The 27,349-nt window shown below is 34.4% G+C and overlaps 1 protein-coding gene across 16 annotated transcripts in view; it reads left to right on the top strand.

Moving 5' to 3' along the window:
* The window catches only part of DMD (dystrophin), a 1,135,802-nt gene that overhangs the window by 507,853 nt on the left and 600,600 nt on the right, over positions 1-27,349 (top strand). For all 16 annotated transcript variants that reach the window (XM_072937290.1, XM_041719931.2, XM_041719926.2 and 13 more), the window contains 7 exons: positions 244-378; positions 1,112-1,261; positions 8,560-8,721; positions 14,951-15,061; positions 19,262-19,435; positions 21,086-21,241; positions 24,678-24,848. In XM_072937290.1, the coding sequence (XP_072793391.1) occupies positions 244-378; positions 1,112-1,261; positions 8,560-8,721; positions 14,951-15,061; positions 19,262-19,435; positions 21,086-21,241; positions 24,678-24,848 (1,059 nt within the window). The remainder of the gene's footprint in view (positions 1-243; positions 379-1,111; positions 1,262-8,559; positions 8,722-14,950; positions 15,062-19,261; positions 19,436-21,085; positions 21,242-24,677; positions 24,849-27,349) is intronic.

Here is a 27,349-nt window from a genome sequence, read left to right as displayed (position 1 = left end):
TGCAGAAGAGTTCACTTTTTCATATTATTTTTTGTGGTTTTTCTCCATTTAATCAAAATGATGCTTTTCTTTTATATTAATTTGGATCAGATGAGTGCTGGCAAATAAAATCAACTGTATGTTCCCATAAGCTTCAGATATCAGCCGTGTTGCTTTAGGGAAGAGGCATGAATGTTTTCAGTATTTTAATGACTAAAAATTTCCTGTGAAATTTTCAATCTAAATAAACCTTTTCTTCATCAGGAGGTATGGGCATGTTGGCGAGAATTATTGTCATATTTGGATGCAGAAAATAAATGGTTGAATGAGATTGAAATGAAACTCAAAGCAACTGAAAATGTCCAGGGAGGTGCAGAAGAGATTTCTGAGTGTTTAGATGTAAGTGCTGACTTAAATAATAACCACATCATATGTGTTGATAAATTGTAAATTTCATGTCATTCTAAACAAATTATGAATTAACATTAGCCATGAACAAGGTGCAGAATATTTCAAAAGTCTTTAAGTTTTTACTAGATTCAAAAACTGAGGTTTTGATTTCAAATCCACCTAAATCAAACAATAATTAAATGTGTTGTGCTGGATGTCACAGACAGTACTGGTAATGATAAAATAAACATTCTTAAAAAAAAAGACCTCACTTCAGCCAGTCAAAAAATTGTTGATTGCTTCAGAGAGGGCAAGTTTTCATCATAGCAGTGCAACTTTGTTTATTATTCTGTAATTTTTATCATAGAGCTTTTAAAATTAGTAGAAATTAAATCAATGCTTGTGCATCAAAATATGAAATACTGCATTGATAATCCATTTTTGCTATAGAATTTAATCCATTTAGATACTCAAGCAGGTTTTTTATATTAAGGTACAAGTACTTTCACTGAACTCTTTAGACTCTTTCTTTTGAAATTAAGCAGTAAATTTATTGCTATATGAAAAATCCTTGTGCTTCATAATACGTAGTATAAGACATTAGTTGTCAAGGCATGGAACATAAGTATTTCATCTTTTTTTTCTCTACTTTTATTGTATATAAAATGTGAAATTTCTTTCTTATATTTTTAAGGCAAATTTGGATTGCTGTGTAGAATCTTATTTTTTTGACTTTTTTCAGTCTTTGGAACGTTTAATGAGACATCCAGAAGATAATCGCAACCAGATTCGGGAACTGGCTCAGACTTTGACAGATGGTGGGATCTTGGATGAATTGATCAATGAGAAACTTGAGAAGTTCAATAGTCGGTGGGAAGAACTTCAGCAGGAGGTACAGTTAATGATCATCTCGTTAAGTAGAGGACAGTCTAATACAATTTAAAAAATAAAAGAGTTATTTTGTTAGTACAGTTCCTAAACAGGTCACAAACACATTTTGAATTAGAAGTGGATTCATGAGTGTGGTGAGCTAACTCCAGTAAGCAGCAAAGGACCACAAGACTCCACATCTCCTGGTACTTTGGTGGAGATTATAAAAAAAGGCAAAAGTGAGAAATCTCATGGATTGAGATGAGGATGATTTTATAAGGGAATGAAAAAAGGGGTAAAAGCAAGTGATGCAGAAGAAATTACCTCCAGGAGACTAATGTTCAACCAGTCCCCATGCAATGACAATTTCAGAAATGCTTTTCCCCACCTCTTTGTTGTTGAGCGTGGTCTTGTGTGGTGCTCAGGTCGGCTGTGTCCTTTCAAAGCCCAGCCTGCTTGCTGGAAGGGGCAGAGTGAGAAAGAGAAGACCTGTGTGCTGGGGAAGCTCTGCTCAGCAATGGTGAAACATCCCTGCGTTATCAATGCTGTTTTGGCCACCAATACAAACCACTGAACCATACAGCCTGCTGTGGAGAAAATTAACTTGGTCCTAGACAAAACCAGTAAAATGGGTAACCCCAAAACTTCCAAATTGGAGTGACCTTCTAGTGGATTTAATCTTAAATTGCATATTTAAGATGTTTTCGCTGACAACTCTCAGTGGGAAACAAATTATTTTAAAACTAATTGTGAGTAATAGCTGTTACAGGTAAAATTTTTATTCAACAATAAATAAGTGTATTTTTATAAATGAAGGGGTTAAAAAGACACTTCAGTATAGAAATGTGTAACACAAGGAGAGCCAAATCTAGCAATATACTATAAATATCATCTCAGTACTTCAGTGAAGATCAGAAAGAATTATTAGGGAAAGACCTATCAAAGGATGTAGACAGCCCCTTTATGACTGTAACCAGAACATGCTTGAAGATAAACTATGAAACTGTCAAAAATTACTGTTACAATGATATAAATGATGCACAAGTGCAGATTTTTTGGAAAGCAGCTGTATTGGAAGGATGAAAATCTACCATGAAAATGAAAAAAGAAGTTTATTTTGTGGTGCTAGAATATACTTGTTTTTGAAAACAGTGGAAGTAAAAACGCCACAATAAAAATTCTAAGAGGATCCTCGACTGTTCTGAGAATAAACTTGAAGGATGGGGAGGGAAAGATCCTGGTGATAGTTCTGGTGCAGTGCAGGCATTCACATAATTCTGTGTAGCTGGACAGCATCTGAAAAGTAGATACAAATTTCTGTATACCTTCTCTTTTTGTAGCCCTTATTATTTTTTTTTACCATCTTTCTTCTGTTTGAAAGCAGACACTGGAGTTCTACTTCTTGGTATTTGTTATGTTTTTACTGACTAGAAGACTAGGAATACACAGAAGGCTTCCAGGGTGTGAGAACAACACTTTCAAATAGTCTTTTTGTGATAGTTGAATACTATTCAGTCATCACTCATAGATATTAAATCAAAATTCATAAATCTCAATAGATTTAGTGTCAAAAGCACATAATGAAGATGTTGTGTGAAATTCGGAGAATAATTTTGATGAGTATATAGGTAAAATATATTAGAAAGGTATTCACTGATCTCCAGTTTCTTTCAAAGAAAAAAAATTGGGGTGGAAGTCTTCTTTAAAGGCTTCTTTAAAAGCTTGATCAGATATTGAGTAGTTAAATACTAATGATGAGATCTGAATCTGAAGTGGAAAACCATGGGGTTTTTTTCATAGATTCCTGATACTGAATTTTCTGTGCTGTTTGTGTAGTCCGTTGAAATTCAGGCAGCATTCTCCTTGTATAAAAATATATTGCAGGCACATAACACAAATCAGCTCATGTTCAAGGTCACTTCTTCAGACAGGCTAATTGGCAGTCCTAAAGTGGTGGAGTTACTTGTTTTTATTTGAATAATTTTGCGGGTAATTACCAAGACAATAAGCTCATGTGGGCAGAAACTGATATGTGGAATATTTATTCACTACTAATAGCGCAACCAAACCAACCCACTTCTGTATGAATGATGCTGCAAGACAATGCAGCTTTGCTGCTGAGATGGAGATTCATTTTTAAAGGCAGATAATGGCTTCATGTTTGTGTTCCTTATCTTCTTTAGTTAACAAAGAGTGAGTGTGTTTAGTTTGCTTTTGAACATTTGGGGCTGACTGATAGCAAGGTATACCCTATCCTTACTTTTCAAGGACTGATTCACTTATGACTCTGTATATGGGATTTAAGAAACACTGAAGAATTTGAAGCTAATATTGCAAGCAACTATCAATGCTTAAAGTGATTTACATCATGTCCAGCAAGCTTCAGAAATGTCTATCAGATGTTCATGAGTGTTCTTGCAAAAAACTGTACAAAATGTTATTGTTCACATGGGCTTTACGCTAGACTGAATTGTTATTCTTTGGTCCTGTCTCTTAATTCATTTTAGGACTCCCCTGAAGATTATCTTTGGTTTCTTTCAAAGAGCACACATTCATCATTTGACATAATTTTTCTGTTTTGCTCTCCTCTCCAGAGGAGAAAGACTATTTCATACACCATGTCCACATAATTGCTTTGAAGGCTGCTAAGAGGACTACTTTTACAAGTTCTGAGGCATTATCTGCTGGCAGTGATAACCTAAAGAGATAGAAAACTCTTCTTTGGTATAGTTTGCTGTTTTGGAATTTAGTTGATCAAAGTTGAATATCACTTAATGGCTGGGAGGTAAACTATTTGTAGCCATTTACTCAATAAGCACACTGGGTAATACTATTCGAATTTGCAGAAAATTTTTTTCTAGGTTGGAGGGTATTAAAAATTAATGGGTCCAAAAATGATGTTTTGAATTTTTAAATAAATGAGTTTCTAATTAACGTCTAAGCACAAACATTAATCAACTCTGAGATTAAGTGGAGATTAGCATGTTTGGAATTTGATGCCAGGGGTACAGAGAAGTTGTGACATGCCTCAGTCACAATCATTATATTATCAAGAGTCAGGCTAAATTGTAAAGAATTTTAAACAAGTTAGGAAGAAATTTTAAAGTTTCCTAACTTTTTAACTTTTCCTGTGGCAATGTTTCTCAATAACACAAGAGTCTGAGACAAAAAAAAAAACAAACTACCCAACATACTAAGATTTCTGCCTTTCTTAACAGACCCTTTTCTATGAGTTGGAACTTCTAAGATAATTAATGAATTTATTTCTGCATTTTAAATAAATATTCCCTATAGTAAATGTGCTATAATTTTCAAAAGATTTTGTTCTGTTATTCTTCAACAGCCCAGCTACTGCGTACTGCCTCAACAACATTATCTGGTTTTAATCTTAAAACTCTAACTGATATCTTATGTGTGACTGATGTCATTAAATAGGTGAAATGCATTATTTAAGCAAAAAGTGGCAATATCTATAAATAAACCATTATAACATTCAACATCAAAAAATTAATTATGGCCCTTTCCATTAAAACTGCATTTTTTATGGATACTATGCAATGTTGCTATTTCTTGCATTTACCATTGACCTTTGGTAAATTTTAAGTCATTTTATGCAGGACATCATATCATAAAAAGTATTATGTTTATCATCAAAGCACTAAAAATCTATAAACACCCTGTAGAGACTTAAATAAAAAAATTATTCCATATATTTTTTTTCATTTTTCTTTTATTCTGATAGTGCCTAACAGCAGATTTTTTTCTTTGAATTAGTTTTCCTTGACAGCTGTCAATATTTTGCTGTCTCAGAAATTATGAAACTGTTGTTTATCTTCCTGAGATTTTCTATTTAGCAATTAAATGGCAGCCTCTTCTCTTTAGAGCCCAAAGCCTTCAGCTTTATTGGCTATAATCTGATAGCAAAGCTGGAGCTTCTCGTTATATTCAAACCCATTTGCACATGACAGTGTTAAGCTATCTATTTTTTTTCCACAATGGAATAGAAAACCCATAGTATTTCAGGAAAAAAACAAACATGAACAACCCAGAATGTCATAAATTAAAATATTTTAATATCATAAATATTTAAAACTTCAGCTCTGAACTCTCATATGTCTTTAAAAAGTAGGCCTATGTAGATTTCCACACAGACAGTTGTGAGTTGGAAGGACAAATTTGAAACTCAGGTCCACAGATGTAAGTGTGTAGAAGGACTACTCCTTTTTGTAAAGCATTCTAATGGTTGTGCCCACCATCAACTCTTTTCTACTGAAAGAGAAGAAGGTGCCTTGTCAATATTGTGGCATTCCCCTTGATTGAATATATTCAGTACTCTGCAATGCCAGTGGTAGTACCAGGGACCTACTTAGTGAAAAAGATTAGATCTTTGAATCAACTGTTGTGTACTGGAGAAATATGTTACATTACACGAGTGTATCATACCTTTCATAAGATTACTGTACACATTTTCAATCCATTTGTGGTGGGAATTCAATGAGGTCAGGTATGAGCTTGGCTTTAGAAGAACATGCAAGGCAGGGTCAGTTTCCAGTAAGCAATACAGACAAAAAAAATTAAAGTGGCACCTACTTATATCTGAGAAAATCTCCACAACTCGGAAGGTACTATTTCCCAAAATTCAGCTGTGTATTTCTTCTCCCGTTGCCAAAATAATTCCTCTCTTCTACTGCTGCATTCATGTCTTAGTCTGACATCATCCATTCATTCACTTAAAGTGTTCACAACTTTGGGAAAAGATGTACTTTCAGCTCATTTGGAAGAGGCAAAGTGTCACACAGGTTCTCAGGCTGCAATAAAATTCCCTCTGAGGACAATGAATGGGGAATTTTTTGTCTTTGTATGTGTTGTGTGCACATAAACACATCAAAAACATGAATATATATTTATCTGCTTTATATTTGCTTGAAGTACAAGTGTAAAAATTCAGTTAGGCAAGGATTTGCTGTATTTTTTTCTTAAGCTTATCTGCTATAATCTTTGGTCAATGAGTTTGGGAATCTTTTATTTTTTTCAGCTGTATTCTAAAAAGGGATTTTGATATATACAGTTTCTGATGATATCAGCACAAAGATGATGATTTTTCAGTCACCACTTATTCTTTGTAGGATTTTAAGTCTTTGGGAATTTGCATGCATTCTGTGACTTCATTGCATGAATGCACTCTGCTTTCCAGGCTGGCAGCAAATGTATCTCTACTTTAAAAAATCCCTAATTTCAAATAGTAGTTACATAGGACAGCATCTAACAGAGGTTCAAAGCTTCAGTTGTTTCTATAAAGCTAGTTCATCAGATAGATATAACATCAAATTTGTGTCCAGTATTTTGCATTCTCCAGAAAGTGCAGACACTTATTTGGATGACTCATAATAATGGAACTTAATAGGAGTCTTATTTTAAATGGTGAGCTTCTCTGCACATAAGGGCACTGCAGCCCTCAGGAGGAATGGATTCTGGAGTGTGGAATGTGATTCTGCTGTTAGGAAAGGATTTCCTAACAGCAAACCACAGAGATCAGTAAATCAAGGAAGATCTTCCATGGTTCCTCCATATTGCCAGGAGGATGACCTTACCCATTAGGTGCAGAAAGCTAATTATCCTGTTTCTGATCTAATGTTTCTGATCTAATAGTGATGCAGGTGGATTGATAGAGAGTCTGTGTCCTGGCCAGGCTTACAAATCAGCAGCAAGTAGTGCCAAGGTAAATGGAAGCAGTGATTTTTAAACTCACTTCTTTGAACAGGCTGAGAAGGTTTTTATGTTAAAATCTCAAATCAGATGAAGATAAAAGTTATTTAAGTAGCAAGCCTTAATACTGAAGTATGGTAATAATGCCTTGGTGGTTTAGGTGCTCCCATTAACACTGACAGCATGAGTCTGATATGCAAAGCTGTTCAGTTCCAGAGAAGGTTCCTGGAACTTGCAGTGATACAAGATTATCTGATCAGTTGTTTTGAAATAGCACAAAGCAGCTTACAAGAACAAATATAGAAAATACTACTTGGATTCCCATCCTTTAACTAAGTCAAACAGCTAGCAAGAATGCTCACAAGAAATCATCTTCTTCATTTGTTATAAGTGGAGCTCTGTGAGAATCTGAGCTCTGTGAACAAGGTGTAGCTATATCAAATATTCCCACTGAATTGCTGAGAGATATTTTTGTTCAAGGCAAGAGTGTTGTAATGGGTATGAAATCAAATTAAAGTATAGCTGGCTTATCAGAGAGAAAAAGTGTGATTTGACTTGAAAAATGGCAGGACATCTAGAAATGTTATTTAAAGGGTGCTTGCTTTCACCTTGATTCATGTCAAATTAAGTTAGTCACCTTATTCTGTGGGAAGCAATATGGTTGGACTTGTACACAGAAAAACGGTGCCGTATTTGAAGTTGTTGGTGATTATTGTGTGCTTTGTATAAAGCAGAAATGCTGCTAGGCAGTAGCTGGGGCCCAAAAAAAAATACGAGTCTGTGGGTAGACACAATGACAGATGGAAGAATGTACCAGGTTGTTTGTTACTCGCTAAATGTCTTATTAAAGTGTTGCAAATACTATTTAAAGTTGACTCATTTATGTGAAGTGTTTAATATATGTGTGTTCTAAGGACAACTTGGATGGAGAATTTATTGTCCTGATTTGTTAAACCATAAACTGAGCTACTTTGAAAGGAAAATGTACTTCTCAAAAAAAGGATTGTGTAAAAAACCATGGTGGCACTGCTCGCGGAGTAGTAGCAAGATTCAACTTCTTAATTTTTTTCCCACAGGAGGAAGAAAGTAGGCATTGCCTCTTCCCAACAGCTATTTATGCTTCATATAAGAGAAATCCAGCTCAACAGAGTCTTTATCCCTCTCACTTGCTGAGGTGGATTGCTTTGGATAGGATTGTGATGACAGTAACCCTATTCTCAGTAAACAAAGTCTCTTGAATTATATAACAAGATCAGGAGGACCTCTCTGCCTCAGAAAGAAAGGCAGCACTGTCAGGATGGTTTGCTTGTGCAGCTTTGCCATCTTGCACTCTGAATAGAAATCCTCAGTTTATACTTTGGGCTTTTTTTGGCATCCTTTACTTTTTAGAACTTGCCTGTGCAATCTGAGTGTTTGTTTCTTGAGGAGAAAACTAAATGGGTGGCAAAAAGATGCGCAATTTATCCTACAAAAAGGTGGATGGGCACAAGTCAGGAATCCTGTGTCTGATTCTTTGCCTGAACTTTTTTTTGGGGGAAAAAAAAAGAAGTGCAGAAAAATGTGTATTATATGCATGATTACTTTGAATGCTGATAACATTGTCATTGTTTCTAGGCCGTGAGAAGACAGAAAAGTCTTGAGCAGAGTATTCAATCTGCACAGGAGACTGACAAAACCCTGCGCCTGATCCAGGAGTCTCTGGCTGTTATTGACAAACAGTTAACAGCCTACGCTGCAGACAGAGTGGATGCAGCACAGGTCCCCCAGGAAGCTCAGGTGAGTTAGACACAGGTTGAGCTTATGTGTTTACTAGTTTTCTCAATTAACCAAAGAGTGTTTGGTTGTCCCTCAGCCTCTCATTAAAGAGGATTTGCATCATGATCGCCTAGAAAGTGCAAGCAAATTTTGTGTAGGATTACTTTGAGAAGTTTAAGCTACTCTCCTAGAAAAGTCATATTTTCCTCCTGATTTATATTATATACCAGTCCAGAAGATGTAAAGGACCATATATGTCATGGAAGACTATTCAGTAATTTTAAAAATGCAAGGATAAACAACATGGTTCTTTAAAATCCAGCGCCCATTCTAGAAAAAGGAAACTCATCGTCATCACTACTCTTAGATGACTCTTTTGCAAAGTTGACATGTGGTTTATTAATAAATTATTGAAACACAGACAACATTGTTAATTATTTCAAAATGAGCACATCAATGTACTTATATTTAATTTTTTACAGCTCAAATAAGTTCAATAGAAAAAGCTTTTCCCTATCTTTACACATGGTTTATTTAGCCTTTGAAATAAAAATGTCCATCCAATTATAATTTTTTTCTCTCTTTCTTCTGTAAGTTCTGCTTTACTGCAGCATTTAGAGGGTAAAAATATGAATGAAATAAAACCTAACATCTCTGCAATAAAACTATCAACACTCTACAATGTTATATACCTCAATTTCTCTGTTAATTCCATCTAAATTTAGGCAGTAAGATTATGAAATTAAACAGGGAAAAAAAGTGACAGGGAAGTTGAAAAAGAGTGCTTTTATAATGATATTATAAGAGATATTCAATAATGGGTTTCTTGGCATGCCTGTAGAGTTCTAAATAATTCTAAAAAATAATAATCTTGTATAGTGTGCCTTACATGATCTTAAATATATTCAGAGCTAAATATATGCACCCCTGAAAATAATTTTTTAAATGTTACTATGTCTTTTGAATTAACATGTAGATGGATGTACCTTTCAGTTGCTTTTTGTGTGTGTGCGTGCACTTGTAGGTGCATCCAGATATTTTTATGTGTATGTTGGGACTATAAATGCTATATTTGGAAAGTAGGATCACATCTGGATTCACTCTTATTTTGGAAATATTTTTTTATCCTACTTGATTTTCTTCTAATTTATATCACTATAATATCAGATTTAGGAAAAATTGTTTCAGTTTTAATCCTAAACAATATTAACTATCTGTTGACTCTCTTGAATTACTTTTCTTCTTCCTAGAAATATGAATGATGTAAGCAATTTTTTTAATGAGATAAAAATTAGCATTTTTAAAAGATCTATCACTTTAATTTCTCATCTTGTAATTATATGAAGTGAATACATAAGAAAAAAAAAATATATGAAAATGTCCTTTTTTTTTTTTTCTGGTGTGTTTGGACCCTTGCATATTTCACATGTCCCATGGATCTGTCTGATTTATGTGCATTGTCAGGTACCATATTGAGAATTACTACAGACTGTGTAAAAGGAAGTGATTCAGGACTACAAAAACTGAAGCAGCACAAAACCCAATCAACCTTAATTAGAACACTCTCTTAAGAAGATTTCAGCTCAGTGCCTTTGTAGAACGTGTTGTTTTTCTGGAGATTTTATTGTCCAATGTCTTGTTCAACTGATTGTATTATATCCACTGTGGGAAAACCAGCATAGAGGCTGCTGAGTTTTTTCCCTTTCATGTTTTCATTTTATGGTGCCAGTGAGCCCTAATGAAAAAAACTTAATTAACAACTGAACAGGTCTAAAGCAAATATTGAAGTTCTCTGAAGTTCAGTCGTGAATCTCTTTAAAATCCTTAGAGGGAAAAGGAATAAAAAATAATTTTTATGTGGGTGCATAGACTGAGTCATTCCTCCAGCAAAATGCCACCCCAGCCAGTGTCAGAATAGGCACATCCTGAATGGCCACGTCTCCTGTGGAGCTCTGCTGGCACCATTCTTTCATAGAGCTGAAAACAGTTCATTCATATAAGGCACCTAGAATAGTGTCTGCACAGCTGGAATGGGAATCTTTCAGTCAGTGATGTTGCTTTCTGGGCAGGGATCAGTTTATCCATGCTGAGGGATTAAGAAACCCATTCAGCAATATGTGCTGCATTTCTAAAAGAACATGTGGGGGAATTTATAATCAGAAAGATGCTGAGCTTGGGAGCTCTGTGTGTTTGCTTTAAAAATTTCAAATCCATTTAGAGCATTGATAGAAGGAATAATTTTTGTTTCAGCTGATCAGAAATTAACCTGAGGAAACAAAAGTTATTATATTTAGCTCCTATTTTATAAGTGGAATTATCAATTTAGTTTATTCAGAAACTTGACAGAAAGAAAGGGGAGTCCAATGTGTGCTGTTCTTAGGATCACTTTTGGACTGTAAATTCTGTGTGCTTCTTACTCCACCCTGTGGTGCTGAGACTTTAATGCTAAAAAACCAATGTTACCTGAATTATTTGGAGTACAAATAAAGATGATGTTTTCAGACAAAAAAAACGGACATCTACACAGAAAAATCAATTTAGATTCCTCAAGGCCCAATTATGACAAAATCTTGAGTGAGGTAAATTCTAGAGCCATACTCCGAAAGGAAAGATTATTTGGTGTATGCTTGATCTCATGATCTTAGTGGAAGAATTTTTCATATTTCTAAACTTAGCAAAAAATACAGAGCATGAAGTCATTATCCCAAGAATTTGCAGTTGGTGACTTTTTGAAAGTATTCTTTAACTGGCAGGAGAAAAATAAATCTGTACCAAAAATATTACATTTGTATGACAAAATAGTTTTCAAATAATTTGTTATCAATGACTTTTGATGGAAGAGAGAATTTCTACTTTGTATTTTTGTTTAGTTTTAGTGACTACATGAATACTTTTACATTATGGGAAAGAAAATCGACTTTTTTTAATTTCTCTCCTAAGTATGACAAATCACTTTGTCTGTTGTTCTCCCCAGTCAAACTATATAAGTTATGGTGTGAAGAATAGCTTAATACTGTGTTTTTAAAAAGTACAAAAAAAATTTACCTTTGCAATAAAATCCTTGGATAATTTCAGTTCTGTAGAGTTAAGCACTACATGCCTGGGTATTTGTGATTTGTTCAAAACCAAAATTAATGTGATGATACAACGGCAGAATGGTTCAGTTGTTCAAGATGTTACTTGACAAGATGATGCCATGCTTCATTGCCTTCAGACTAATAATTTGGGACCAAGAACTCACAGTTGTCTACTTAGGAAAGTGGTAAAGTTATCTACACTTACCTTTCCTCTGCTGGAAATTGTGAGAATTGTGTTTTTCAGTCATGTGTGGATCAGTGATCAGAGGGAAGAGCTGATAAGTGTTATTCAAAAGCTTGCATTTTATTATATATTAAGTTTGAATATCTATGCAGTTTTCTGTACAGCACAGGTTGTCACCCTCTACACATTTCCATAGCATCTGAACACTGTGTTTTAACTGCCCTTGTCATGTCCAATTTCCTCGGTATTGCCTTGTCAGTCATGATCCTACCCTATTCTCCCTTTCTTTTCTCATTTGGGCTCTCCAGTTAATATTTCCTGAAAGTTAGTGTCCATAACAAAGCATGCAGTTTGAGTTAAGAATTACCTGTTTGTCATTTCTGCTGTATCATCTTCTATGTGTATTATATATATATGAATAAAAGTTTTGGAAATTTTTTGAAGGACTGCCAGTGACAGCAAATGAGAGTCTTTAACCTGTAGGACACAATAATTTATGCACAGTAGTATTGCTTGGTTACATACAGTACATTATATGTTCTAGAAATTAAATGAAGACAAGGTTTGCTCTTTATTACGAAAAATAGAAAAGAAATAGACAGGAACCATTGAAAAAATAAGAGATAATGCAAGAAAAAATAGTGTTCTCTTATGGACGTTAAGAAGTTCACGCAATAAATTGATGAGTCGGAAGGCACACAAAAGTCAAAGTGGTCATTTAAAAATTGAATTATAATGGACATTACAGGCAAGTGGTAGATATTCTTTTATGTCTGTTCATGACTGATTTAATTTTTCTGCCGGTGAGCAGCAGTAGTAAATAAAATAAAAAAAAGAAAAAGAAATAAAGGCTTTCCTTGCTATAAGCTTTACTAACTTTTCTTTTAATATTTCCTCTAACGTGTTCTCACCAATTCCACACTTTGATGCCAGAGAAGATGACACTTCATTTCTCTCCTGCAGATCAATTTAAAATAGTAAGATAGAACAACCTCTATGCAATATACCATAATACCTAATTACTTTAACACTACTCTTATCTGTGCTCTGTTGTTCTGACCTATTCAGATAAGAACTGTTCAATTATGTGCTTTCCAGAGTGACTCTGAGGTTGAACAAAGCAAATTGGAAAATGGAAGCAAAAACCAGTTTGTTGATGAGGTGGAGAAGCAAACAAGTTGAAATGCTTGGGTTTATATGGTATAATTTTTAGCATTCAGACTCGTTTCTTCCTTTCATGTGCAGTTCTAACATCCAAGACATTAAAAAATTATTTGGCTTCAGGTACTAACTAAATCTCCACCTGTTTGGTCTGCATGAGGCATAAAAATGGAAGATAATCCTGTTACAATTCAGGCACACTTCAGGGGAAACTTTAAACTTAGACAAGGACAAAATAAATGCTCAACAATTAAATAAACATTCTTGATGGAATCATTCTTTTAATTGACCATTATTTTGTTTTCTCAAAAATTAAATATCTTATTTTAAAAATTTATATTACTTGCTTCAGATGTTCCTGGCTAATCATTAAATATCCCTGTGAAACAGAATTGAAAAGATGAAAACTCAAAAATATATAGTTATGATAATTTTAGAAGAAAATATAATCTAAATTTGGAGCTTTCTGCTAATATTTTTTTCTTTTACAAATACTTTGCTTTAGAAAAATATTTTAATTCTCCAAATCTTACTGAATACCTTAATAATGCATATTCTTGCAAGTAAACTTTGTAAAGACTGAATGCTTTCATGTATCTTTCTTTTTCTCTTAAAATTTACTTTAATAAATATTCAATATAACTTATGAAAACATGCTTGCAGTTAAGTGTTGAAATACATAAGACATTATAATGGTATACAAGTCATTATAACCGTGTAATAGATGTATAAAGAAGGCAGCATATGGTGTACACAGCTTTGTACTTAATAACCTATGAAAATTTGGTTAAAAATACATGTATATTAGTTTTTACTATTAAAGTTACTGTAGTGTAAGATAAATTTATGTCCATATATTTCAAATTATAGCTGGTCTTCAGGGCATCTGAAAAATGCTATATGCCATTAAAAATAAGATTAAATAAAAAATCACTTTTTAATGCATGAGTAATGGCCTCAAATGCATCTCGTGATGGGAACATAGCTTTGTGTCCATATTTTATAGGGTAATTCTTTTCAGTGGTGCTGTCTAGCAATTCTGCTAATAACAGTTTCTTATTTTCTAACAATTTAAACATAATTATATATTAATCTTCCTCAAGTATATTGCATCAATATATTTGCTAGGAATTCTTTTCTATTACATTGCACTAGCCAAAACTGCTTAAGTTAATTTTGTCTTGTAAGGTTGATTAATGGCGAACCAAAAACAGCTGATATTTTTCTTTGGATCACACTGATTTTGCAGACAGACATAACAAGCAATATGTATTAGAAAATACATGAACTTAGTATAATAATGAGCTGCTTGTCATTGTGCTTTTAGCTACAGAAGACTGATATTGAATGTAGATTCTGATCATAAGTACTGTGTACTGTTTTAGATATAGCACAGCTCTCTAAGATGAAGGTGATGTTATACTTGCAGGATACTTTGACCTGTTTTCTCTCAATTTGCCTGGTGATACTGTCGAAATGAGAAGAATTAAGAATAGTGAAGCAAATAACTTTTTTTTTCTATTATTAATTTTTAATATTCTTACCAAATGAAAACTGTTGTTTTCCTCCAGAAAAAAAATAAATCCACATTCAGTCCCTCAACCATCTTTGCCACCCTCTGCTGGAGTCGTGTTTCTCTTGCCCTGAGAAGTCCAGGGCTGGACACAGCACTGCAGACAGGACTGAGCAGAGGGGCAGGGTCACCTCCCTCATGCTGCTGCCAGTGCTCTACAGACTGGTCCTGCTCTTTAATGTGGTTCAAAGTCAACTTAAATAGCATACAATTTTCCCTCAAACCTTGCTGATTGCTGTCTTTGTTTTCTAACAGAAAATACAATCTGAGTTAACAAGCCACGAGATTAGTTTGGAAGAAATGAAGAAAAGAAACAGGGGTAAAGATGCTGCCAAAAGAGTCCTTTCCCAAATTGATGTGGCACAGGTGGGCAAATTTTATTTCTACCATTTTTCTTTCTCTCATTCAAATTACTATGAGTGGTATTATTACTCTGTCGGGGTCAGCTTGTCGGGACCCCAACAGTGTAAAAGTCTTTCCCCTAGCCTGTCGCCGCCGAAGAAGGAGCCTGGAGTGCATCCTATTGAGTTTTCAAGGTTGTTTATTTTTTCTTATCTATAACATTCTTTCTCTGACCTGCCAAGCTCTGCCTAGCAAGTCCACCATAGCATTCTGCCCTGAACTTTATATACTCAAAACTACCTGTAGTAGTTTTCCATTTTGTGCCAATTCCTGTCATCTGTGTTAGACAGTGAATCTCTACCTTAAACCAATAGAAAAGTGTCACCATCACACCAAGACATGGAGGACAAGAAGAAGGAAAAGAAGGCTAGGGCATGCCCAAATTCCTCCATCTTGACCCCCTGAATTAAATTCTAAAAAAACCCCAAATTTCTACTTTTCCATCCTATGTTAATTCCAATATCACACTGCTCAAACCCTTGTGGCTTGTAATTCCTCATACAAAATTGACAGCTTTTTCCACAGGCTAAAATTGAAGCCACAGATGTTTTTGACTTGTTGCCAAGGTCTCTGAAACCCCTGCCAGGGTCTCAAGACAGCCAGGGCAACCAGAGGGATGTCCTGGACTCTGACATTACTCTGCCTTGAAGTGTTCTTAAGGTATTTCTTCTGCTTTAGCTGTTCTTTCTAGCCAGAAAATCAGAGTGGATAAAGCATACCATCCATGTCTTCTTCCTGCTCATTTTTTTTATTCCTGTGTCATTGGCAGCAGTTCTAAGGTGTGCTGATGTAACCAGCTGGTAGGGACACCTTGTAATAGGGGGTGCTTTGAATGCGCTCAGGTTTCAAGAGGTAAAACTAAAGTGGAGCTTTTTTGATGTAAGTTTTGAGGTATTGGAAAATGTTTACTGTCAAAAAGAGGTTAAAATATTTGGAAATTTTTAGTAGATCCACATTTGAAATAAAAATTATGCTGAGCTCTGCAAATCAGGCATCAGTTTAAAATGTCAGATAATGCATTATTTCATCTAGTTAATAGATACTGACCTTCTTGAAAATGAAGAAGACTGAGTAAACAGCGAAAAATACTCAATTTTACCCATTAACGATAGGTTCTTGACTATATTGCTAGTTTGTTTTTTATTGTTATTTGTTGCCTTTCTTTTGTAGGTGGCAAAATAAATTTTCTTAATTCATTCAAAAGACAAATAATTTATTGCCATTTTTTGATTCGTCCCTGCCAAATATTTCTAGGCACCTCAGTTTGGGTTTTAATTTTTATTATGGGTATGATTAATTGCTTTTTAGCAGTTAATTATTTGAAACTATCAAATTGAGTTTTTTAATGTTTCATTTTATACACAGGACTAGATTTCTTTGCTGAGAATATTTATGTTTCCTCATTTTTCAGCCTTTCTTCATACTAACTCACCTTCTGATGGTCTCCATGGCAGCTGTGAAGATGCCCATATTTCATCAGTGAAATGCAGGCATCAGATGACTGTGTAAATAAATGTTTGTGAATTCAACAACATGCAAGAGAGCACAAACCTTTCTGGGTGCCTTTTTTATTAATCCACCTCTCTGCAGACATTTATTTTCTTTGTAAGGTTTCTCTAGCTGATTATGTGCACCAGTTTGAGTTTTGAAAAATTGGTGGAGGACATCTTGAGACAATGCCTTGCCAACATTATATAAAATATAGACAAAAAAGTACTAATTTACATTCATAATGTAAATATCAACTACCAAAGCAGGTAGAAGCTGAGCCCTTTGTTATACATATTTATAACTATATTTGATTTTAGGCCAATGACCTCTCTTGAATTCCTTTCCATCATTATGTTACCTTTAGGGGTAAAATATATTTTATAAAATCAGTTTCGACTTACTAGTTTCTGAATAGCATTCTCACTTACAAATAATTTCCTCTTTTTCTTTTTTTTGCACTAAGTAATATTTCTAATTTGACATACTTATTCTATTGTTAGTTTAATTATTTAGTCAAAAAGTAAAAAGCTATGAAAATAAAGTAATGCATTGAGATTTTGAAGAAACTGGTAACTGTGGCTAAATTTATCCTAGCTTTTTAGATTATTGTAGGCTGAGAGTTAAGTTCTGATTTTTAAACTTAAGGGGAAAACTATGATTAGGAAAATAAAGATCTATTTCTGACATAGTGATATAGTACCTAGTTAGTTGTAACAGACTGAGAATTGTTACATGAATGCAAAATATTTTCTAATGAATGATTATTTTTTTTAATTCAGTACTGAATGCTTTTCCAGTCAACTTTTTGAATACATCCTCAATTGTCTCTTTTTTAGATTGACAAATATATTAAAGCATACTGAGACTTTCAGATAGACATCTTTCATTTTCCTGTAATTCTTTATAAGTTTTCCATTTTAAAAATGACTTTTTGAAACAAAGTGATCAGAAATTTTATTCAGGTACAAAACGGCTTTATACAATGACTTTTATGCTGTGACAGCTACAAAACTTTTTTTTAAATTATTTTCTTTATGTTCTCAATTTTTTTAAATACCCACATTGCTTATTTTGCTGCTTTTAAGCATTGAGATAATATTCTTTTAATACTGTTGGTGATAAATATATGTATATAATATAGGTGTTACTGTTATCTGTAACGACTCGAGTAAGAATGCTAAATGATAATTTAGATCCCACTTGTACATCAAGTGGTTTTCTTCCCCCTGCAGATCCTCAGTACCACTCAATTCTTCAGTGATTCTTCACAGGTGGCTGTAGTTTTCTCTGCTATTAATATTGTCACCCTCTCTCTTTCTAACTAACTTTTAATGTATTGACCAATACAAATGGTAACTGATACAGATGTGGCGATGCAAGATTTCACAGGATTTGACCTTCATCAAATTGGAGAGAATTAAAAACTTTCTATATGTAAATTTAGTGTATACAAGCACACTGAAGAAAAATAAGGCCATTATTCCTACAGTTGTTCCCTACTTTTGCTCAATTGTCCACTTATTCATAGTGAGAAAGTCTTCCTTTCTTATCTCATTGGATCTAAATTTCACGAAAAGTGTTTAAAGAGGAAAGTTGTTGAAGGAGCTACTGGATATTTACACACTTTTCTGTGGTACCCCAGGTTGTTTGCTGCTCATGATTTCTGCCTCCTTTTCAGAAATCTGATAGATGTGGGAAGGATTTTTACCAATGCCTATGTATATACCAATTGTATGCCCTATTACAGTTTTTCCTCAAATCTGTATGACACAGACTACACTGTGATGGAATAAAGTGTCCAGGTTTTGAAGATAAGAAAATCGGAAGTGTGTTTTGGAGATGCTGAGTTCCTATTTAATTACTTTGTTATTTCTTAGTGACATTTATTCTCTTTTTTTGTTCCCAAGACAGTTGAAAAACTTATTCAATAATACTTCACTCTGTATTTCTATAGAGAAATTAGATCTTTTTCAAGTAGATAATTAAAATTTCTTTTCTTTATTTTTAATTATTTCCCCTTCCCCTGAGCTAGGGATCATGTGAGCAAGCAGTCTAATTAATGCACAAAGAAAATTGTGAAAATGGTGAAATTAGAAGCCAAGTTTGTCAAAGTTATTTTTTCTGCCTTCAAAATGCCTTTCTTTTTACTCTAGGTTAAACTTTTTTTAAATTGAAATATAAATCAATTTTATACTCTAAATTTTGTGGTTTGTACTAGACCTAATTACTGCCAAGCCACATTATTTAGGTTTCTTTGAAGGACTAAAAGATTTATTCCTCATACCAAGAAGCAGCAACTTCTGATAGAGTTGAAGAGCATTCACTCTGCAATGTGGATGGCTTATCTTCAAGTCATTAATTTTTTTTTCCCTCACACCCCCAAACATTTTGCATATTGAAAGATATCAAACTTCTCCCTTTCTTTATGTGTGTATTCGGGCTCTTTTGCCACAGGCTCTGCTGCATCCAGTGTCCTGGATGATGGAAGAAATTTTGTCCTCCAGTGCAGACCCAAGATTCTCTGCCACTGGCATTTTCCCCGAAAGTTTTATATTCTTTTAATAAGAAATTGCTGATTGACAATGTATTCTAAGTATTCTGTAACAGGACTAAGACTTGTCTTCAGCATTGATTTGATTTCACACTTTCTACTTGCCCATGTTTCCTTTTCAGAAAAAGCTGCAGGATGTGTCTGTGAAGTTTCGCTTGTTTCAGAAGCCAGCCAACTTTGAACAGCGCCTCCAAGAATGTAAAAGAATTCTAGATGAAGTGAAATTGCAGGTGCCCAAGCTGGAGATGAAGAGTGTTGAGCAGGAAGTAGTACAATCACAGCTGGATCATTGCATGGTGAATATTTAGGATGCTCTCTTTCTATTGGCTTAATGCAGAGAAAGATAAAAATTAGAGATTATTGTCCTTAATTCAGCTATGCAAAAAAAATTCAAAACCCAAACAAACAAACAAAAACCCCAGAAAAACAACCAACCCACCTTCCAGAACTCTAGACATGCACTTTCACTATGCGAGGATACCAGTTAGGATCCCTTCCTAATTCCCAGATTCTGTCCTGCATTTGAATTTATCTTCCCATATTGGCTCTATTTTCTATATTCTACAGTCATGGAATTCTGTGACATAATCAAAAGAGGTGTTACAGAGCACAAATCTGTTTCAACCAGGAAACACAAAGCATAATGGAAAACCATAGATTAAAACTTCCATGAGATGGCATGCTATGGCTTTCTCTCAGTTCAAGAGCAAAAGAAGATCTGAGTATGTCCTGAGGAATATGAGAAAAAGCTGTACAGGTCTCTTTAATATCACTATAATCCTGCTCCCCTTAAATAAATAAAGCTAAACACCTCATTCTTGATGATCAAAAAAAGAAGATTGTAAAAACAAAAGTAGCTGGTTTATCTTTTTCTTTTCTTTTCTTTTTTTTTTTTTTTTGGTTCATATTTATTATATCTTCATTTGGTTCATCTTTATTATATATTCATTTTTATTGGTAGTTTTTGTGGGTTTTTTTTTTTTTCCTTGGGGCAATGGCATGCCTGAAGGTTATCCCCTCCAAACCTCTTTCAGATGTAAATGTAGAAAGAATTTAAATTTAAAAAATAAGCATAGGATAAGTCAATGTTATTGCTTTATTTTGTTCATTTTTCTTAAATGAAATTGCTCTTAAACTCAGATTCATGTGAGAATGACATTCTTATTAGAATTTTGTGGTTCTTAGAAGCTCTGCACTGAATTAGTATGTCTTCACTCAGCAGCTGGCTTTTGCAGCTCTAATGTATTTTGTGAAAAACCCATAGTGATTTTAGAGCATCTTTAACTACAAGGATTCTCATAATGTTCCTGTTTTTCAAAATCTAGTTATAGTATATATTCAGAGTTTAGACAATGTGCATCATACAACAGCTTCCTAATTTGTTGGACGGTTTTCAGGAATGAAGAATTTATTATCATATTAAGCACCTAGAAAGGAGCTGGACTATACACATTCTACTCTAAGTAAATAAAGTAGTAATTGTAGGTCCATCTCATTTTGTTACTTTTATTACCTAAATTTTTTAGAGTATGACTCTTACTAAATGTAGGGCTAATCCTCTATCCTTCCAGTCTCTAGATTTAGCAGTATGAAAAAATGACAGAATTTAAAGACCAATGGGTATTTGTAGTTCAAATACGTCCAACATTCTCTATGAGTTGACAGAAGATATCTGTTGTTGTTTTAAATACTGCATTATCTAAGTTTTAAAACAACTCTGTCACAGCCTTAAACAATTAATAATGATGTGTATTTTCTCATGTATAACATTTTTGACTGAAATTAGTTTAGTTAATTAGGTTGTAATGACATATCACTGAAGTCACTGTTTGTAAAGATGGACTGTTCTGAATTTGTTCATTTGGATTCTGAATACTTCCAATGGTCTTCTCTAGTTTTCATGTTGTAAAGGTGGTGTTTCACTTTTTATATTTCTATTTGATTAGAAATTATATAAAAACCTGAGTGAGGTGAAGTCTGAAGTGGAAACAGTGATAAAAACTGGGAGGCAGATTGTTCAGAAGCAGCAGACAGAGAACCCAAAGGAACTGGATGAAAGGCTTACAGCTTTGAAGCTGCAGTATAATGAATTGGGTGCAAAGGTAAGTGTTTTTAATATAAAGTCATGCACTGGCAAAGTGAAAAGTAACATCGGTGTGGTAAGTAATGGGATTTTTTCCTGGTTCCTTTCAAGGTTCTTCCAGTGGGAGAGAAGGAGTGGAGGCAAAGGCAATCACCAGCAAGGCTATTCAGTTGCTCTGAAAAAAAAAAACCTAGAAAAATAAAAATTTCCTTTATTGCAATTAAAAATTTTAGTTTCTTATTATTGCATTTGGTTTTTTCTGCTAGTTCATTGGTTTTTAGAGTTCACATGGGGGATGCTGTTCCATTCTGATGCCTCAAAGAGTCACTTCAGATTAAGAAATTACTTCGATCAAGTTTTACTTATAGGGCTGCTTTATAAAAGAGAAAAATCTACCTTTTAAATTACTACTCCCTCTGACTTAAATCTTAAAGTATATATAAATCTTAAAGTATAGATCTTGAAGTATATAATTTCCATTTCTTGCTGTTCAAAAATCTGCTAAACAAAAAAGCTCTTGCCACTGAATCTTTCCTCGAGAGGCTCTTGTATAAAAGTCAACTAAACACAGTATGATGCACAGGCTCTTAACCAATATCAACTAGACTCAGAAGAGACGTTGTGACATTGTCCTAAAGAAGGCTTCATTTAAATAATTCAGTTAACACATATCCTTCATTACTTTGTTTTGTTTCTCTTGCCCTCATTAGAACTATTCAAAGAACTTCTGAGAACTGTAGGATGAGAGTGAATTTGGTGCTGTGACTGGATGACTGAAAATTGTGAAAGACAGATAATACCTGTCTGTTTTTTTCTAAAATTTATGCACTTGAAAAACACAAAACAGGACAGGAAGCAAATTCTTAATTTTTAGATTATAAATTATTAAAATGATAAATTATTAATAACTAAGAAAATGAGCCCATGGTGATACTGAGAGCCAGTATGTGGTTCAAACAGATAATGAGAATCAAACCCTGGTGACTACAGTATGATAAAGCAATAAGAGTTATGTTACTTTTGACAGAGATAGTACTCATTAGGGACTGTGAATTAAACCAGTTCTCTCTTGCTAGAAAGTAAAGGTATTAAGAGACATCAATCTCTTGAGTGTCAGGAAAACTGGAGTCTGCTTCAGTAGGTGTGGATAGCTGTCGTTTGGGATTGGATAATATGTTTGAGTTCTCCATTATTTTAGAAAGAACTGTGGCATTTATTCCTGCATTATGTTTAACTTAACAGCAAACAGGTGCCATTATTGTAGGAAACCTCTCTTATCTAATGAAGGGATAATAATGTACCATTAGGGAGCCATTAGTGACTTGAAGTGAGCCATATTGCAAATTGATGTGTCTCAAAAATTTGCAGTGCTGAGCTTAGCTCTGCTGCCCTAGGTGGAATTTCTCACATTTAATTTTGCTCAGCATGGTAATTAACAGTTTAAGAGAAAGTCATAGAAGCCCAGATATATAGAAATAAAGGAATTGAATAGCCATTATCAGCACTAATTGATTGCATTGAGAAAAAGACTTTTTAAGAGAAAACTAACAATAGTTATAACTAATAATAGGTCTTAGGAATGACATTTATGGTCTGAGGGAAAAAAAAACATCTTCAAGCATAGCTTCACTTCTGTGATTTTGTAGGTACAGTTTCACGAGGCCCCCTCATAAATAAACCCACTGTCACATTTTCTGACCCAGAAGGCCTTTAGAGGGCACTGTTTCCTATTTTTCTGTAGAAAATACATCTTCACATTTGAGATACTAAGAAACTGATTAATCAGTAATCTGCAATATGCAATGTATATGGAGATAATGTACTATTTATATAATAAACACGTGTTAGAGATTTATATAGGAACACAAATATTCTATCTCTGTTTTGACAAGTATGAGTAACTTCATTTTATATTATACCGGGTGTTTAAAATTCTTAAACAGGCAATCAAGTTTAGGATAGTGCACTTTGCATTGTATTGCTGCAAAGTAATGTTATTTACAATTGCTATTACACTCTTCGGAAGAAGATGTGGAAAACCTGGCTCCATGTGTGAATAGAGCTCTAAAAAGCTGAGTTTTATGGTCCTTCCCAGGGATTTACCTCTTGGCCTGACTGTAAGTTCTGTGGTCTCATTTAATAAATTTGGCATGCAAGAAAGCACATAAAGCATATTCAGTGAAAAATGTTATGAGATTTCAGTAGCAAGCCTTTACAGGATGATAATAAATTATCAGGAGCACTTTATAGCTTATTCTGTAGGCAAATCTCATCTCCTTACTCAGGGATAGCAAAAGCCATGTACCTAACCTTGTAACATCCTGTTACATTTTAAAACCTCAAATTATCCTTGGCAGTCAATCTACGAATCCATTTGATCATTGTCCTACTACTTGTTCTTAATGGCAAAGTAGAAAATAGTTTTAGTAGGTGCAGTTTTCTACCACTGTAGAAAGTTTTTTTCTATTTAGAAATACTTAAGTACAAATCAGCGGCTACAGTCTTAATGTCATTACTATTTGACATTTAAGCTAATTAGGAAATTCTTTTGAATATTAGTGATCTATGGGACACTTTTAATTCTCTTTCTCTGATTAGATTTTTTTAAACTTCATCACAGCAGAATTTATTAATTTTTATTTTCTACTACAAGTTGCCTATTGTCTATTGTAGTGTCGTTTCCCATCTAAGATCTCTTAATTTACTCTTCTGCTTTCTCTACTAATTAAGTAAAACCTTTTCTTCATCTCCCTGAAGAGTCTCAGGGGCTTGCAAGAAATGATTTGCCCTGTTCTTTCAATATGCAATGTGAGACAGTCAAGGCAATATAAATACTCAGTCTTCCTTCCAGGAACCACATGCCAAGCTTAAAAGAACTTTAAAGCAGAGGTCATCTTTAATACTTTACATCCAAAACATTCAGAAAATTAAAACCTTAAAGTTAAATGTGCTGCTTTACTTCAACTTTATTCAGTGACATCGTGTTTCAAGATTTGAGGCTTTCTTAAACTGGTATTTCTTTTCTTCCATGAAACTTAGCTACACAGAAAAACCCTTGAGGAATCCCAGTTCCTATATGTCCACCTGTATTAAAATATACCCTGTGAAGGGTTTTGACATCTAGTTTGTGTCTCAAGGAAAGCCTGTTAGTTCAGTTGTTCTAAAGTAATTTGCTATGTACAACTTCAAAACAGAGCGGATTTTTGGAGCTCTGTTAGTATTTCAAACTCAATGCATCTTTATGCACGTAATTTTCTTGTAGGTGTTTGCATTCTAGCAGCAGAATTACTGACACTGAGAGAACAAATCAAGACATACCTATACTAAAACTGCAACTCCACCTATGGAATCCCAAGCCTAGTTTTTATAGAAGAGTGGCCTACGGAAAATATTATATAAGAACCATTGGACCTGTTTCACTGAAGGGTTAATAACCACTATTATTCCTTCTGCAGGTGACAGAAAAAAAGCAAGAGTTAGAGAAATGCTTGAAATTGTCCCGGAAACTGCGGAAAGAGATCAATGCTCTGACAGAGTGGCTCGCAGCGACAGACGCGGAACTGACAAAGAGATCGGCTGTGCAGGGGATGCCGAGAAATTTGGATGCTGAAATTGCCTGGGGCAAGGTAACAATGCAACACACACGTGAATATGGCAGAAAGATAGATTTCTTTTGTGATAAAGAAAAGTAATTAAAAATTCTGGCGTTTTAGTTAGTGGAACTTTCGTGAATGTTTTGGCATTATCTCACCTTAGCATTAACACTCAGAAAAGTTTGGACCTTCTTGTCTCTGCAGAGATCAATAGCACAATTCACCTTCACGTTGCAGTAATCTTCACTGAGATGAATTTAAAGTTAGAATTTAATTTTTTAGAGTACTATAAATCAACCACCCAGTATCCATGTAAGTAGAGATCTCTTACACCATTCTACTCATAGTTAGAAAGGTATTAAATAGTAGAGGAAAGATTAAAGATGCCAGAACACTATATATTCTACATGTTCAGATAGTAGCAGGATATTTGTTTTCTTATTCATAGATTTGTAGCTCATTCCTTTGCATTCTGGAGGCTTCCTACTTCCATGAGACGTCACCCTGAACTCATCTTTCAGGTTAAAACTCAAAGCCTTAATAAAAACTTTCCTCAAAATCACAGTTTAGATAAACATCTTACAGAAACTGAGGAATGCAAGACATCTGTATAAAAAAGAGTTTTTCTGTGTGATGCTAAAACTTGGCATGTTATCACTCAACAGTAGCTAATCTATTTCATTTTCTGCACATGTAATAGAAATCCAATTTAGCTGAGGACATAAACAAACCAAGTCATCATTATTCATACATACCAAAATTTGCATTTTATAGCACACTATGGTCAAAATTATCCAAAGCTTCATAGTTTCAAATATCTGTGTGCAGCCAGCAGCATTTTAAACAAAAACAAACCAACAAAAAATCTCCTTAAACACTATTTGGGGGTTTGTGAAAAAAAAAAAAAAAAAAAAAGCCGCTTCTGCTTTGTTTAATGGAAGAAATACTCTAAACATTTTACTAGTTTTGCTCTGCATTATAGAAATAGTGATGAATTGCATAAAGGCAATCTTCCTAATTTTTTAATGTCAGTGAAGATTCAAGGCACTTGAGTAAAATTTATTTTGTGGAGTGGGGTTGTTTTTGTTCTTAACTAACCCTTTCAAGTTTCTGAGCTTGATAAAGCTGTCTTAAAATGCATTGATGATTTGAAAACTAATAACAATACTAGAATAACAACAATAACAATAAAAACCCCACAGTCAACACATCTTTTGTTAGACTTGGAGTTCTTTTTTTTTTTTTTTTTTTGGTCATATGTCTGTAAGACATTTTAAAAGTGATATCCAAAAGTATCAACTTTCTCTCTTACTAACTTACAATTACTGCTTTGACTACTGCAGTTTTCGCTTTCAAATAAAAACCTAAACCCCCATTGTTCTCTCCTATATTCCCTAATGTTTTCTCATTTTCACTTGCTGCTTTTCCTACGGTAAATTTTGTGCGGTTCCTTTCATTTCTTTGGACTGATATTGTGATCTTAGAATCATAGAATCATGAAGGCTGGAAAAGATCAAGATCGTGGAGTTCCACCTTTGGCCAATCACCACCATGGCAATTAACCACAGCAAGAAGTGCCATGTCCAGTTTGTTCTTCAACACTTTGATGGTGATTCTGCCACTTCCCTGGACATCCCATTCCAATGCTTAGCTACCCAGATTTAGCACACCAGCTCTCTCAGTTGCTCCTCACATGACTGACCTTCCAGATCCTTCCCCAGCTCCATGTCCCTTCTCTGGACTCACTCCAGCCCCTCAATGCCTTTCTTGTAGTGAGAGGCCCAAAACTGGACACAGGATTTGAGGTGTGGCCTCACCACACGTACAGGGGGACAATCCCTGCCCTGGTCCTGCTGCCACACCATTGCTGACCCCTGCCAGGTGCAATTTGCCTTCTTGACCCCCTGAACACCTGGCTCACGTTAATACCTGTCAACCAACACCCAAATTTCTTTTGTGCTGTGCAGCTTTCCAGTGACTCTTTAACACCCACAATAAAGGATAAATGTCATATCTTTAAGAGACAAATAGAAAAACTTCATGTTTTAACATCCCCAAACTAACCTGATAGGTAGGTAGGCCATTCCTTCAGTAAAATAAAAATAATTTTCTGTGGTGACTACACAGTGCAGTTCTCCTGAAACAGAAACATGTGCTTCATGTTCCTGTTGATCCAGATGTATGTAGTTTCTCAGGGGTTTAAAGAGAAAGATTTGTCCTTAATATCACTTTATTGTTAGATATGAACCTTAATGATTCAGAAGTTGCATAATTAGGACCTAAAACCTGATGATTAGTGCACCTGCACAGTGGGAAGCCTTTGTTATGTCTTAAGCTTACTACAACAAGTACAATGTATTTTTTATCTGAAGACAATCAAAAAAGGTAACTAGAGCTAATTAAAATAAGAACAATTTACATGAAAAAATATATCAGACAGGAACCATTCCACCTTCTAATCTTAAGGCGTGCTGTTGAGTATTGTGAATTTTCACAGGGAACTGGTATGTAAAGTTTTGAAGGATAAGCTGGTA

Source organism: Taeniopygia guttata, chromosome 1 (genome assembly GCF_048771995.1).
Source record: "Taeniopygia guttata chromosome 1, bTaeGut7.mat, whole genome shotgun sequence".
In the NCBI taxonomy this organism is placed as follows: domain Eukaryota; kingdom Metazoa; phylum Chordata; class Aves; order Passeriformes; family Estrildidae; genus Taeniopygia; species Taeniopygia guttata.
The sequence above is the reverse complement of the archived record's forward strand: the minus strand, read 5'-3'. Positions and strand labels throughout refer to the sequence as shown.